General features: G+C 39.8%; 1 protein-coding gene across 2 annotated transcripts in view; it reads left to right on the top strand.

Moving 5' to 3' along the window:
* Positions 1–16,031, top strand: part of chd5 (chromodomain helicase DNA binding protein 5) — a 36,938-nt gene that overhangs the window by 12,417 nt on the left and 8,490 nt on the right. The window contains exons 4-29 of one of the 2 annotated variants that reach the window (XM_063473627.1): positions 169–287; positions 860–1,101; positions 1,196–1,308; positions 1,417–1,543; positions 1,867–2,033; positions 3,034–3,252; positions 5,039–5,245; positions 5,659–5,870; positions 6,277–6,408; positions 6,630–6,738; positions 7,829–8,020; positions 8,244–8,444; positions 8,661–8,798; positions 8,980–9,101; positions 9,690–9,863; positions 9,970–10,111; positions 10,317–10,448; positions 10,586–10,703; positions 10,814–10,938; positions 11,115–11,361; positions 11,567–11,739; positions 11,941–12,115; positions 12,644–12,709; positions 12,844–12,932; positions 13,319–13,452; positions 14,622–14,766. In XM_063473627.1, the coding sequence (XP_063329697.1) occupies positions 169–287; positions 860–1,101; positions 1,196–1,308; positions 1,417–1,543; positions 1,867–2,033; positions 3,034–3,252; positions 5,039–5,245; positions 5,659–5,870; positions 6,277–6,408; positions 6,630–6,738; positions 7,829–8,020; positions 8,244–8,444; positions 8,661–8,798; positions 8,980–9,101; positions 9,690–9,863; positions 9,970–10,111; positions 10,317–10,448; positions 10,586–10,703; positions 10,814–10,938; positions 11,115–11,361; positions 11,567–11,739; positions 11,941–12,115; positions 12,644–12,709; positions 12,844–12,932; positions 13,319–13,452; positions 14,622–14,766 (4,020 nt within the window). Of the gene's footprint in view, positions 1–168; positions 288–859; positions 1,102–1,195; positions 1,309–1,416; positions 1,544–1,866; positions 2,034–3,033; positions 3,253–5,038; positions 5,246–5,658; positions 5,871–6,276; positions 6,409–6,629; positions 6,739–7,828; positions 8,021–8,243; positions 8,445–8,660; positions 8,799–8,979; positions 9,102–9,689; positions 9,864–9,969; positions 10,112–10,316; positions 10,449–10,585; positions 10,704–10,813; positions 10,939–11,114; positions 11,362–11,566; positions 11,740–11,940; positions 12,116–12,622; positions 12,710–12,843; positions 12,933–13,318; positions 13,453–14,621; positions 14,767–16,031 lie in introns of both variants that reach the window. The other variant, XM_063473626.1, reaches the window with a different exon arrangement.

Raw genomic sequence — 16,031 nt, 5'->3', positions numbered from 1 at the left:
AAAAAAAAAATAGTGTCTGAAAATATACTGAAACCTTGAAAACATGGCGTGTGATGCTTTGTTTGTGGATGTGGAAGGGTAAAAGATTAAAATAACTTTAATGTTCACATTTCATGTATTAAACATCATTAACATATGTGCGTTGATCTGTTATCTGTACACCCCTAGGAGCCCAAATCATCGAGCCAGCTGATGCACGAATGGGGTCTTGAAGATGTTCAGTATGGCTTCACTGAAGATGACTATAAAACCATTACCAACTACAAGGCTTTCAGCCAGTTCCTCAGGCAAGCATCTAATTTTGTCTGGATGATCTTTCATTGTCTTAAAGTGCTTTGTTTTGCCTCAGTTTCTCTGGACTGTCAAAGTCATTCTCTGAGAGTCTTCCAGCAAAACTCCACTGTGAGAATAGACTGTGTTGTGACGAGCAAACACTGCTCTTTTTGTTTGAGCTAGAAAGCTCGGCTGTTGGTATAAAGAGTCTGTCTCACCTGGGGCTGTCTGGCTCGGCTAAGCTTCTGCTCTGACAAAGTGGAGCATGAGCTCCTGCAGTGCCCCCTGTGTGTAGTCAGCTGCTTACTGGATGCCTGTGACAGCCAGGAGGCTCTGGGACTCGGTGCTCTGACCCACTATCTTTCACAGGCCAGCGTGCCAAACCTCAAGCTGTTGCCTGACAAATCGCAAACATGACATGCACACAGCAAAGCAGGGAGAATAAAACTTAAGGGGCAGTGGAGTGTCAGCAAATCAAGACCCAGTTCCCTCCAGTGCTGTGGGAAGTAGAGCTTCTATTAACAGGAATGAAGTGTGACATAATAAAGCTGCCATTGTTGTTTCATCTCCCCCTGGTTTTATTCAGGCCTCTCATTGCCAAGAAGAACCCGAAGATTCCCATGTCAAAGATGATGACAGTGTTAGGGGCCAAGTGGCGAGAGTTCAGTGCCAACAACCCGTTCAAAGGTGCATCTGCCACTGCTGTGGCCGCCGCTGTGGCTGCTGCAGTGGAAACGGTTACTGTGGCACAGCCAACGTCTGTCAGCAGCAGCCAGCTGAGCTCTCAGCTGGGGCCGATCAAAAAAGCCAAAACCAAAGAGGGAAAGGGTAAGACCTAATAAAAAGCGAGATCATTTTTAAGAAACGATAGCAAGAATGCCATCTGATTAACAGATTTCATGACCGACTCTGTGTGTGTCAGGACCAGGAGTTAGAAAGAAAAGTAAGACTGTGAAAGAAGTGAAGAAGAAGCCCAAGCCGAAGAAGACCAAATCAAAGTCGGGCCAAAGTGGGAAGAAGAAGAAAGCATCCTCGGTATGTCTTGCAGAACCCGGCCTGTTTGCAGCACTTATTGTGAAAGTTGGTTTATCTTAATTCTTTCTGTAGCTCTGCGCTCCTTAGTTTCTGTGTTTGCTTTTCTAGAGTGAGGAGGACTTCCTAGAGGAGTCAGACTTTGATGACATCAGCATCCACAGTGCCTCTGTGCTTTCTGATACCTCGGGGGCCGCCACCAAGAAAAAGGCCCGACGTGGGCGGAAAAAAAGGAAAAGTATGTTTACTGTCTACTCTTGCCATGCTCTGTGGTGTGTTTTTCCCTCTAAAATCCCATTGAAATCCCTCAGAACCAGACTGTTTGATTTTGGGTAATGAGTAAATTAAAATGTATTTTTTTAAGCTTTATTTATTCTGGGAATGCTTTCTAAAGGCAGATGGTCTTCCACAGCAGCTAGTGTGTTTATACTCATTAAGAGTTTTTTTTTATATAGAGGATTCTAATGTGTAACTATCTTTTTTAAATCTATGCATCCATATCTATGTGACTTTCTATATGAGGGAACTGCCCAGGTTTAATTGTTCTGTAACCTTCTCCAGAGGAGGACGGTGATGGCTATGAGACAGACCACCAAGACTACTGTGAGGTTTGCCAGCAGGGTGGAGAGATCATCCTGTGCGACACCTGTCCCAGAGCTTACCACCTGGTCTGTCTGGACCCTGAGCTGGAGAAGGCCCCAGAGGGAAAATGGAGCTGTCCACACTGTGTAAGTACATTAGTTTGAGCAGACTGACACATTTTGTAAGGTGGTGACTGCCCAAGTTGGATTCATGAGAGTTATTTTTGGTGATATCTTGGATGCAACTAGTCCAGGGCTATACAGTGTAACAGCCTGAACTGTTGGTACAGTCTTTAACCATCAGCTCAAGTTTGATGTGAATACGGAATCAATAAAACGGGGTTAACAGAGAATACGTTTGTTAACGAGGCTGAACTCTTTTCATGTTAATAAAAAACTGTGTGCAATTTTTAGTATTCATTTTTAGGAAGTCTTTTAACATTTTCTTGCTGGTCAGGTTTTTCATCTATTAAGGACTGAAACTCCCTCAGAAGTATTGTTAACACCTGCTCCGAAATCACAGGGATCAGGCAGAGAGATTTGTGCTCACTGTGAGGAAATCAGGTGATAAATAAGGCAAAAAACATTATTATCCATCCTGAACATGTTTTGCCATCTGAGTTCAGGAAGTTGCTCTCAGGTCGCCGTTACTTTGTACCCAGTGTAGAACAAACAGATACTTAAAATCCTTAATTACCTCAGATATTAGACAATTAATGCTGACAGGGGTCATTCAGGTTACTTTTTCTGTGATTATTATTATTTTATTTTTAATGGCTTTTTATTCTTACGATGTTAGTTGATTTCTGCCTTGACGTGCAGCAATGTTTGTGATTATTATTATTATTATGTGGCTATTAAGAGGAATGTTTGACTTTGTGAGTAGGTTTTGTGTATAAGCTGCAAACAAACTGTGCTTTTTCAGGATTAGATATCAGAACCTGAATCCCGACTGTGCACAAAAACAGCCAAGAAACCACACAATTAAGAACAACTGGACTTTCAGTGTTTACGATGTTTGTTATCTTAACTTTACTTTCTGCGAATATCTCTAACTATGTCTGAAAAATTGACATAGTTAGAGTTAAACTGAATATGTATGCTTAGTTTTACTCCCTAACATGCCCACATCAACTGTGTCCTCTAGGAGAAGGAGGGAATCCAGTGGGAGGCCAAAGATGAAGATGAAGATGAGGAAGAGGCTCCAGGTGAGGAAGAGGATGACCACATGGAGTTTTGCAGAGTTTGTAAAGATGGAGGAGAGCTGCTATGTTGTGATACCTGCCCATCATCTTACCATATCCACTGCCTCAACCCGCCGCTTCCCGAGATACCAAATGGGGAGTGGTTATGTCCGCGCTGTATGGTAAGCTCATCTCAGTCGCAGTAGTATTTGATATTGTTTTGCTGTAGTTTAAAATGGCTAATAATTAGGCATGGGTTCATGAAAATGTTGTAGCCAGAACAACTGGACATTTTACATACACTCATGATGGACATGAATGCCATGGTACTTTGGGGATTTTAAGGATTTCTGAACTGGTTTTTTTCCAGGCATAAATGGTTGTACAGCAGACACTCTTAATGATTTTAAACAAGAACTGAATGCACAAGTTTGATTTGTTTTAGATTTACTATAATCCACACAGTGCCAAAGTGTTCTTGTAGTTCTAATATATCCATATACTTTCAATGATATGTGGATAAACTTTTCTTAGCAAGTTGCATCTTGAGAGGACACTTTTGGTAGTCATAAACAAACTTGTGGCATAATTCTGGCTGGATATTTGACAACTCTTCTTGGCAGAATTGGTAAAGTTAATTGGTTAGTTTCCTTTAAAGTACCCAGTTTTTAAGCCTACTTCACAAATTTGCATTAGTGTTGAGATCTGTGTTTTAGGAAACCCATTCCAGAAGTTGAATCTTAACCCACTATATCCATTTCAAAAAACAGTTTTTACGTTTGTTTGGGATAACTGTCTTGTTGGAGTACTCCACTGTATTCAAGTTCTTGAACTTAAAGGTAGCCCACCTTTTTAATAACTTTATAGCTGGTACAATAATCTTAGATTTGAAAGTCTCACCTTTAAGCCACTAAATACTCCCTTGTCATTGTGGTCAGCTAGCCAAATTGTTGATTCTCTGACCATAAAACTTTCTCTAGGAGGCATTTCAGTGCAACTTGAAGGTGTTAGTTTTGAAGTAGAGGCTTTTTTCCTGTTCAGCACCCTCTAAATCCATAGTGCCATAAAACTCGATTAATTGTTCAAGCAGATGATCTTGGAATCTGCAGGGGTTTTTTTTTTTTTTTAGAAATGGCTTTAAGAGATCTTCCTAAATTGTATAAATCTACAAACAAATCCTTTTCTATGCTGGCAAAGAGAGAACTACCAGGTGTAGTCAGTGATGATTGCTAACAACAAGCTAATAGGGCATGGCCTGGTCAAAATAAAAGACATTGTTGAGCCTTTAGCACCACTAATGAAAAGCTTTGAGTGAGTGTATGTATGCATACTTTTGACCCTGTGTGCATTAGAGAAAATCGAAAATAAATACAAACTTGTGCACCAAAATCATATTGTTTTAAAGTCAGTAAAGATGTATGCTATCAATTCATTCATCATTCATCCTGGAAAAAGAGCAGTTCAAAAAATCATTAAAAGCCCAAAATTAGCGTGGCATTCATCTCCATGATGAGTGTAAGTAAACCTCAATTGTATATGTGCACAATGATATTTAGTTTAACATTTTCTTTGGTGATTCTGTTCAAATTTTTCAGTCTTGTCTTTTCTCTTTGATGTTTGACGTCATGCCGCCCGGGGAGTACAAATGTGACACATTTACATCATGTTGATGTTAATTATAGAGCGCTGTCACTGATACATAATTGAATGATGCATAAATATACATTGTTAGAAAGCCAGAGCAAATAAAGGGTGACCTCTTTCACTTTGATAAGTGTGCACACCTACAGCAGTTTCAGCCATATTAGCTTGTTGATGTTAATGTGAAATATGTCTCTTTTAGGAGGGTGATTGCTTGTCAAAGACTTTCATATTCATCTTCATATTTTTACAGAAACTCATTATTGTTACTTAGTCAGAAGCTAAGAAGAGCTGTGTGTGTGACACAACCTTACTTTTTCCTTGCAGTGCCCTCCCCTCAAAGGAAAAGTACAAAAGATTCTGCACTGGACGTGGGGAGAAGCTCCGCTGCCAGCCGAACCACCTACAGGACCTGATGGCAAGCCAACAGATCCGCTCACCAAGCCCCCGCTCAAGGGCCGCCCAGAGAGGGAGTTCTTTGTTAAGTGGGCTGGCCTTTCGTACTGGCACTGCTCCTGGGTCAGCGAACTGCAGGTGAGATGCCAGAAGTCAGTCCAGTCTCAAATTAACATTTCTGCTCTTCTTGGCCAAAGTGTTCTCTTTGTTAAATATAGAACAAACCGAAGGAGCCAAGGGAGGATTTTACTGGATGATCTATTACTTTCTAATATAATATTAGAAAAACACAATGTCCCTCAGTTACATGAAATCTATTTTTCAGTTTTTCATGGAGAAGTTTTCCTTCAAATGCTCGACAAAGCACCTAATTTATTTTACACGAACTTTTTCTTTATTAATATCAGTCTGGGTTTTTTGTAACTAATTAAGTCAGTTTCATTGTTATAGATGGAAAATAATATATTGCATTTTTGTACCTACTTTGCTCAAGGAGGTGCTTGAAGGAAACTTACAAAACCAATAGTTTTGCTTTGTTGCTGGTTGTGCAGTTGGAGCTGTACCACACGGTCATGTACCGGAACTATCAGCGTAAGAACGACATGGACGAGCCCCCGCCATATGACTACGGCTCCGGAGAGGAGGAGCTCAACAGTGAGAAGAGAAAGAGCAAAGATCCCCAGTATGCTGCGATGGAGGAGCGCTTCTACCGTTATGGCATTAAACCAGAGTGGATGGTTATCCACCGGATACTCAATCATAGGTGGCTGCTCACACAGACTCTCAGATCAGGATTTTCAGGATGTGTTTAAAATACCATAAATTTTATAGACCAGATATTTCTAAAAAACAAAGCTAATGCTTTGAGTTAATTTGTACTTGTTGCCATCTTGCTTTTACTCTCTGACCCATATTTCTCTTTGGATGGATGTTATTCATCACCACATAGACAAATGAGGTTGTTGGTCTTTAGATTTTCTTGCTTTTCAAAATAATTAGAATAATCTATTTTATTGCTTTTAACATTTCACAGTATATCTGTATGACAGTTAAATGATCAGAAAGAAACATCTTCCATATGGCGGTCTCATATCAAGTTGTTTTTCAGTGTCTGTTTAATGATCAGTATGATACACTTCTAAAACCTGCAGCTGTTTTCTGCTTTGTAGTTTTGATAAAGATGGTGATGTGCACTACTTGATCAAGTGGAGAGACCTGCCCTACGACCAGTGCACCTGGGAGGTGGATGATTTCGACATCCCAGATTATGAAAGTCATAAATCTTCTTACTGGGATCACAGGTTAGTTAACTGTATTTTGTACCTTTTTCAAGTAGGTTTCTCACGGTGTGAAGATGACAGTGAGAACACAGAAATCCCCTGCACACAAAAGTAAACAAAAGCATATGCCTACATCTGCTGCTGTTTCCCTTCATCCTTGCTCTCTGTCTGTGACAACCGTTAGAGTCATTTGTTGTGACATGAAATTGTTGCTTCATTATAATTTTTTTCCTTTTCCTCAGAGAGCAAATTTTAGGAGAGGATCAGCGCCCTCTTGTGGTGAGAAAAGGCAAGAAACTAAAAGAGGACCATCCAAAAAGAGAAGTCCCTCCTGATGCCCCAATCATAGATGTAAGTTTGGATATTTGGGTCCACTTCTGCCAACTGAACTGTGTTTGCCTGCAGCAGGTTTTTGCAGCAAACATTTCAAAAGTAATGCTGTCGATCTAACACAATTTATCGTGGCTGATCATCCTAGATTCTATATTTAAACTGCACATATACAGTACTGTGAAAAAGTTATGAGTCACCCCTCATTTCTTTGCATTTTGCTTGGAAAATAGTATATAGGTGCTATGAAAATGGAAATACAGAATAAAAGTCAAAGCCAGAGTTTTTACATATTTAATTAGTTTGATATGAACACCTTCATTCTTCCGGACAGCCTGAACTCTCTTAGGCAGTCCTTCATATAATTTCTTATTCAGGGATAGTTCTCCAGGCCTCTTGAAGGACATTCAAAGCTCTTCTTTGGATGTTGACTGTGTTCTGTTCAATTCTTTGTCAAGAGGATCCCACAATGTTGAAATCCAGGCTCTGGGGAGGCCAATCCAAAACTGATTGATGCCATTGTGTATTTTTCTATTCAGGTATGCTTTTACTGCACTGAGAGTGTGTTTGTGATGCTTTAAAATGGCATTACATGTTGGATCAAAATCTTATGGAACTTTTCTGCATTCATAATTTCAGCAGTTTTGACAAGATCAAACCATGATAGAGTTTTCACCATGTTTTACATGGTGAAGCACCAGATCCATCTCTCAGATCTTATCTCATGTTTTCCTGGATTTTTTCATATTGCATAAGGACATGACTTTTAGATACTGTTGTTGGTAGTTGCTGTTGGTAGTTTTTTAGGCCTCCCGCTTCTTGTTTTGTCCAACTGTTCATTTTTTAAAGGCACATTATGTGTTTTTGTGACAGATTGCTTGCTTGTAATGAAGCCCATAAAGATAAAATTTCAGATTTGTCTTCTTATTACTTGTTTTCTTATGTTTATGCTAATGTTTTTTATGCTTAAATGATTCATAGGTTGATATTAAGTTGTTCAAAAACTACAAGATCTGGACTGAAAATGAGAGCCAAAGTAACAAAATAAAAAAGTATTGAAAGACCTTCCGAAAGACTCTTACAAGATACTGCCCCCTATTTCTATTATCAGCCCACCATCAAGTTTGAGCACCAACCATGGTACATTAATGCCACTGGGGGAACGCTACACCCGTACCAGCTGGAAGGCCTGAACTGGTTGAGGTTCTCCTGGGCTCAGGGCACAGATACGATCCTGGCTGATGAAATGGGCCTGGGAAAGACGGTGCAGACGATAGTGTTTCTCTACTCGCTGTATAAGGAGGTAAGACTGAAAGACTGTCCTCTTTTATCATTTCCAGATTGCATTGCATAGATCACATTTTGGTTCTGTGGGTGTAATTCATAAAGCACTTGTTAGTAATGTAAATGGGAATATAAACGTAGAGCTAATAATATTGTGCGTAAAAAGTAAAATGATAAACTGAGTTCTTCTTCTGGTGATGTATTTTATGGTGAAGTAACCTCATGTCTCCTGTCTCTGTCAGGGTCATTCCAAAGGACCTTTCTTGGTGAGCGCACCCCTTTCCACTATCATTAACTGGGAGAGAGAATTTGAGATGTGGGCTCCAGATTTCTATGTGGTGACATACACTGGAGACAAAGACAGCAGGGCAATCATCAGGGAGAACGAGTTCACCTTTGAAGACAGTGCAGTAAAATCAGGGCGAAAGGTGTTCCGTATGAAGGTAGTGTACCCCATGCTCATCCATGTTTTTCTCACCAAATCCAGGTCAAAATACTGTTTTTCAAGTGCATGCTTTTTGAAGCCGCACGTAAGGTAGTTGGAATTGTACCAGCATGAAATAAATGATCATTTTACTTTGTTTTTAATTCATTTTATGCCTATTACATGCAGCACATACTAAATCATCGTATCTACCATCCGATCTGCTCCCTTGCAGAAAGACACTCCTATCAAGTTCCATGTGCTGCTGACATCTTATGAACTGATTACTATAGATCAAGCCATTCTGAGCTCTGTCACCTGGGCCTGTCTGGTGGTAGATGAGGCCCACAGACTGAAGAACAACCAATCAAAGGTAAAGCTGCACCGCCTGCACTGAGATATATCCTATCATATGCTTTGGAAGCAGAAACAGCATCCTTTTAACAGAAAAAGAAAAATGCATGAGAAGGATGATGAGGTAATTTTGAGAGGAGAGTGTATATCTCTTCATATGGCATTGACTTTCATCATCTTGCACAATCTCTTATGTTCAGTTTTTCAGAATTCTCAATGGGTATAAGATCTACTACAAGCTGCTGCTCACTGGAACTCCTCTTCAAAACAACCTAGAAGAGCTGTTCCACCTCCTTAACTTCCTCACCCCAGAGCGCTTCAAGTATGTACTGTCTCTTTTCTATCGTATATAATTTCCTACCTTTTTTTCTCATGGATTTCATGCATTAAATTATGATATATAATGTTATGAACAATAAAAAATACAAACATGAAGAAAGTAAATGTAAATAACTTCATTATAAATAATTCTGTATAAACTGATTTTAAGTCTTTTTTTAATAGTTTTCTAAAGCCAATGAAAATTCACCATCATCTAATATTTTTTTGCCCATATAGACTCAGTTTCTGTGCAGCTCAGGTAAATTGGTATAGATTTTATGACTGATCCTCCTTATTATCTCATAAGTTCAGCCCAATAATGAGTCTTGTCCATTTTAAACTCCAGAACGACAAATTTTACACATTTCCAACATTGCAGGCACAGCTAAATGACCAAAACACTTTTACATTTTGTGATGAGTCAGACTATCAGCATCCATTTTCAAGCAGTTTTAAGTCAGTGCATTGTACTGGAGCAAAAATAGATAGATCTCTTGTTTTAAATAAAATACATTTAAATCAAGAAATAGGCTTTTTTTAAAAATATAATTTCATTTCATTGTGTAATTCATCTCCATGTGACCTGCAGTAACCTGGAAGGCTTCCTGGAGGAGTTTGCTGATATCTCTAAAGAGGATCAGATCAAAAAGCTCCACGACCTGCTGGGACCTCACATGCTCAGGAGGCTGAAAGCTGATGTCTTCAAGAATATGCCTGCAAAGACAGAGCTGATTGTCAGAGTGGAGCTTAGCCCAATGCAGAAGTAAGCCTGAAAAAAATAAGCAAAACCATTTTGAAGGAAGCATGGCAAAATAATTGATTGTGATTTTCATTTCTTCTCCTGACTCTATCTGACCTCTGACCTGCAGGAAATATTACAAGTTTATCTTGACACGAAACTTCGAGGCTTTGAACTCCAAAGGTGGAGGGAACCAGGTGTCCCTGCTCAACATTATGATGGACCTGAAAAAGTGCTGCAACCACCCTTACCTGTTCCCTGTGGCCGCTGTGGTAAGGCAGATTTACTTTATTTGTTTTATTTCAGAGTACAGAGTATCTCTTTAAGATGCTAAGGATTACTTATATCAACCGACACAGAAAACTAGAAAACTGCCCCTTTTTCTGAGTTCGGTTTAGCATGTTATTCAGAGATACTGTAGAAAGCAATGATTCCCGAGCTAATCTCCATCCTGGCATTGATTGTTTTATCTTGAAGGAGGCTCCTGTTTTACCCAATGGTTCTTATGATGGCAACCTACTGGTGAAGTCCTCAGGAAAACTGACGCTGCTTCAGAAAATGCTAAAAAAGCTCAAAGATGAAGGACACAGAGTTCTCATTTTCTCTCAGGTAACACTCAAATAAATGTATGTGCCAGAGTCTGTCTATATTTTAGCCATTTCTGTGCGATGGCAGTTTTATGTGATGAATGACATCAAAGACAATTTCAGGTTTTTTAGCTGTAAGGTCCAACATTGTGTTTACAGATGACAAAGATGCTGGATCTGCTCGAGGACTTTCTTGAGTTTGAGGGTTATAAATATGAACGTATTGATGGGGGGATTACTGGAGGTCTAAGGCAGGAAGCCATTGACCGCTTCAATGGTGAGGTTTTTTTTTTTTTGTGCACTTGCACATTTGTCTCAGTCTGGCTTTCACTTACTGACACACTCTTAAACACACAAAGCAACTTGCTGCTCTGTTTTATGTCACAGCACCAGGCGCGCAGCAGTTCTGCTTCTTGCTTTCAACACGAGCTGGAGGCCTTGGCATCAACCTGGCGAGCGCAGATACTGTCATCATCTACGACTCTGACTGGAATCCTCACAATGACATCCAAGTACTGACTCCACATAGAATATGAGATGGATTCTTATTTTAATATTTAATTATTATTATTATTTATTTATTTGTATTTTGTAACAAGTTGAGCTTTAATTCTCAAGTAAAAAAACATCTCTTTAATTTCACCTCTTCACTCCAGTGTCATGCCTTGTATCTTCCTCTTTGTTACAGGCATTTAGCAGAGCGCACCGTATAGGCCAAAACAAGAAAGTGATGATCTACCGGTTTGTGACTCGAGGCTCAGTGGAGGAGCGAATCACCCAAGTGGCCAAAAGGAAAATGATGCTGACTCACCTGGTGGTGCGCCCTGGCCTGGGCTCCAAAATGGGCTCCATGTCCAAACAAGAACTGGATGACATCCTAAAGTTTGGAACTGAGGAGCTTTTTAAAGATGAAATGGAAGCAGCACGAACAATGGGTCTGTCTATGTGCATACTGACGTGTGTTTCTGTTATGGGTTGAACAAAAGCATACCCATTATTATTGGGGTTTGTCTATTCAAACATATTCCTGTGCTAGAAACCTTTTTGTATAGATTTCTATCAGCATTTCTAAGCTTACACACTTTTTCTCTGCTCAAAAGCGCCTCCGCTCATTATTAAGTAAAAGCCTCTCATTAACAGGTGATAACAAAGATGGTGAGGAGGGCAGTGTGATTCACTACGACGATGATGCTATCTCAAAGCTGCTGGACCGCAGCCAGGATGCCACTGAAGACACAGAGATACAGAATATGAATGAGTACCTGAGCTCCTTCAAGGTGGCTCAGTATGTGGTGAAAGAAGAAGATGGAGAGGTGAGATTTTAACCGTGTTCACATCATGTGACATCGTGATAATTGGGGTCGCACACACAAAAAGAAGAGTTCACCAGCAGACTGTCGATCTCATTTATATCACAGTTCAATTATTTTGCTCAATACGCTACCTTCAACGTGTTTAAAATAGGCCTTGTTTTAGAGATACTTACGCATGTGTCCTAATGTGCTATTATTCAGGAGGAGGTAGAGCGAGAGATCATTAAGCAAGAGGAGAACGTGGATCCGGACTACTGGGAAAAACTCCTTCGCCACCACTATGAGCAGCAGCAGGAAGATCTGGCGCGAAATCTGGGCAAAGGCAAACGCATCCGAAAGCAGGTCAACTACAACGATACGACCCAGGAAGACCAAGGTAGGCTCAAGAGACACACAGAACCTCCCTATCAACAGCAGCATGTCTGCTGAGTTTTATTAGAGAGACAAGAGTGTGGCATTATCTCAAAATGGGATCATTTGGGTGTATTCTCTTCATTGTAACTCTTAGAATTCATTATACTGCCCTAAAGCTCACTTGTACCTCATGCATTTATGTAGTTTTATCAATGGGTGTTAAAGCACCCCTTTTTGCAGTAATTTTGCATGCTCAGCGTCCTGTCGATTGTAGTTGTCCTGCAGTTGAACTTTTATTTAAGAGTGAATAAAGACTTTAAAGCTCATTGTAGCTTAGAGTACACTCAAAGTTAAAGTGATTGCCTGCCATAGTTGCCAACCCTCACTTCACTTCCAGAGGCCTGAAGTGGTACAGTATGTGCATGCCCGTCTGTAGTGGTCTGTAGTAATCTGCAGTGCCATGGCGCCCTCAGGTGGCCACCAACAGAAGCGAATGCAATGTACTGTTTCTCTTTGATGTGTGGCTCAGAATGGCAGGATGATCTTTCAGACAATCAGTCGGAGTACTCCGTGGGGTCCGAGGACGAGGACGAAGATTTCGAGGAGAGGCCTGAAGGTAGGCAGCAAAAAACACGATAAGCCACATTTGAATATAAACAAAACAGATTCTTACTGTATTATTTCTGTCATTATACATGTCCCTACATGTGCCCATCTTTCTGACAATGGACTTTATTTTGTTCTACGTAGGAGGACGCAGACAATCACGTCGGCAGCTCAAGAGTGAGAAAGACAAACCTCTTCCACCCTTACTGGCTCGGGTTGGAGGCAGTATCGAGGTATGAATTCCAGGAAGTCCTCACATATCTTCAAGTGTATTGGCTTACTTTAATTGTTTGTCTTACCAGATCATTTTGTAATCAGTCACTTTAGAATATTTCCTCATTTGAAGAAAATTTGACATTTTTGAGCAGCATGTCAGGAAGCATCACTGCTCTGCAGCTGATCATGTGCTTCTCTGTAAAATGAGAAATCAGGATCAATAAATTCTCACCCTGTTATTACATTATAAAACACATATCCACAAGTATAATTTAGAACTGTTTTAATGTACAAGGGAATACTTCTTATGTCTTTCTACTGCTTCTTTCTGACTTTTTAAATTCATAACCTCTTTATCTAAAACATCTCTATTACTCTGTTTTCTCATTATCATCATTTCAAGGTCCTTGGGTTCAACGCTCGTCAGAGGAAAGCCTTCCTTAATGCCATCATGCGCTGGGGCATGCCCCCTCAGGATGCTTTCAACTCTCACTGGCTAGTTAGGGACCTGAGAGGGAAGAGTGAGCGCGAGTTCAGGTGAAGCCCTAATATTATTCATTCTTCAACTATGACACAAGTAGCGTTATTTGAATCAGTTGTAATTTTGTTTTCACACAGTGCAATTTTTTCTCGAGAGGGGCCTGTCATTATATTAAGTGGCAGCTCTTGGCTCTTTCATCAACTGTTTATACTTTGCTAGCCCATGGCAATGCTCCAGATCGCTCATATCACGTTGGTAAAGGTCGGCCTTGCCAATTTCACTTTAAATTGGAGCAGTGGGAAAGAAAATGCCCACAGGTTGTTAAAACTCTAAAATTTTATGCCTGCAAATTATAACACGTCACTCCTGTTGCTGCTATTGCAGCCAATAACACTATTAGCAAACCTATTACTTTGACCTTGTTCTCAATCAGCCAGTTGAAGTGATGGCATTATGTTTTACCTATTCAAATATCCCCACAACACTGACATAATGAGCCAGAGGTATGGGCTACGTGTGACATTTGGCAGCACACAAAGCGACTCACTACACTGCATTAGCATTTACTTCAGCTGTCTGCAATGTATTGATAGTTTCTTTAATGATTAGAGATGACACATCCTATATGTAGCTTACATGCTGATGTAGTGTAACAGTGCACCTGTCTAGTACACGGTGTCATCTGTGTAGTTTCAGTTTCTAATAGATGTAAAAATGTACAACATGGTGAATAAGGCAAATCTAGCATGAAAGGTAGGGTATGTATGTGCTTCCAGCAGCAAACATCTTCAGCACTCGCTGTGGTGTTCGGACCGTGTCCAGCGTGTAATAAAAAGCCTGTGAAATGTATATAATCGTCTTTTCCTAAAGAAGAAGCTTTGATACTGTCAGGAGAGTAGTTTGGGCAGAGTGAGAGTGTGATACACTCACTGAAAATGGGTGTCTCACACTAAGTTTTTTCTCATGATGTTGTTATTTAGGGAATTCTCCAAAATGTCATGTCGTACAGCAGAAACATGTTTGAGTTCAGAGTGATACATGGCAGTGTATCACCTCGAAACAGTGAGATTTCTGCGACCAGGGTGTGCATTCTTGAATGACGTTAATATGACAGGAAAGGAGTCCATGTCTGAAACAAGCTTATTGCTACCTCCCTAGTTGTTAGTAGAGGTTTGGAAATGTGAGGTTGTGCTGGTAACCTTATAGAAATATTTGTGTTCCTTAGGGCCTACGTGTCTCTGTTCATGAGACATTTATGTGAGCCGGGGGCAGATGGAGCAGAGACCTTTGCCGATGGAGTCCCTCGCGAGGGGCTGTCTCGTCAGCATGTTCTTACCAGGATCGGAGTCATGTCCCTTGTCAGGAAAAAGGTACCGATTATTCAGCCAAAGAAATTTTCTTCCTTTGCTGGAACATTGAGATTAGAAAAAGTAGGTCAGCCCATCTTGGACGAAGCCAAAGCAGGGGGGAGGGGGAGTGTAATCTTTGGGTACAAACTTTTTCCTGCTTTGAACATCATGCATGTCGGAAAATAAGATGTTTTTTGGAGATTTGTTGACAGTGAATACATCTGAGACTGAAGTGAATGAAGATTTGTATGTAAAGTGTTTGATAAATTCTGAACGGTTGCTATTCCTTTTCAGGTTAGAAAGTTACTAAATACAGTTTCCACAATTATATTCGCCAATGTAGGATCACAGGCTAATACTACTTTTTCTTTATATTATACAGTACTGTGCAAATCTCTTGAGCCACCCTTGATTTCTTACCTTCTTACAATTCTTACAAATGGTCCTTTACAATAGTTCTTTCTTCTTTTTTTTCTTTCTTTTTTTTAGTATTTATTTTTATTTATTTAACCTTTTAACACTGACCTATGAACAATTTAATCATAAAAACACACCTAACTCAAGGGATGGAGGGGCCAAAGAAGTCATATGGATGGCATCCAGATGAAGAGACTCTCAATGACTTCTTCAGTCATTTGGAAATCACTAAAAGTTTGATTTTGTTCATCTGGACTCTGTTTCCAGATAAACAGAATGAACTTTCTGGGATTTCCTTACCTGAATTATTGATCCTGCATCGAGATCTTGACTCACTTGGGCAAGAACTGCCTAAAACTGGCATGTGAGTACAAGCAAACAGCACGTACATCACTCTTGGACCAGTGATGAAATGTTGTTTGAACTTTCTGAGGTCCTTCAAGAAGCCTGGAGAACTATTCCTGAAGACTACTTAAGTAAATTAGAAGAAAGTTGCCTAAGAGAGTTTAGGCTTTGTTGAAGAATAAAGGTGATCATACCAAATATTGACTTTCAGGCTCATTTGAACTGTTAACCTTTCTAACTATCTGTCTTTATATGTTTTATTTCCAAGTATGATAACAGGTGTTTTAATAAATTGTTGCACCAGTTTTAACAACAAAATACAAAGAAGTTATGGTGAGCTTGGGACTTTTGCACACTACTGTATAAAGCAAATAAAAATAGCTATATTAATTCATTTATTTAAATCTATACATAGTAAACTTGTAGCCTTTATTTGTAGTATTACAATATTTTTAAAAAGTATAATATTAGTGTATTACCTGCTCAAGTACTACAGATAGAGACTAGCAAGTAGCTACAATTGG

Source organism: Pelmatolapia mariae, linkage group LG5, assembly GCF_036321145.2.
Source record: "Pelmatolapia mariae isolate MD_Pm_ZW linkage group LG5, Pm_UMD_F_2, whole genome shotgun sequence".
Taxonomy (NCBI): Eukaryota; Metazoa; Chordata; class Actinopteri; order Cichliformes; family Cichlidae; genus Pelmatolapia; species Pelmatolapia mariae.
Note: the sequence above shows the minus strand (reverse complement) of the source record. Positions and strands in the feature narration are given on the sequence as shown.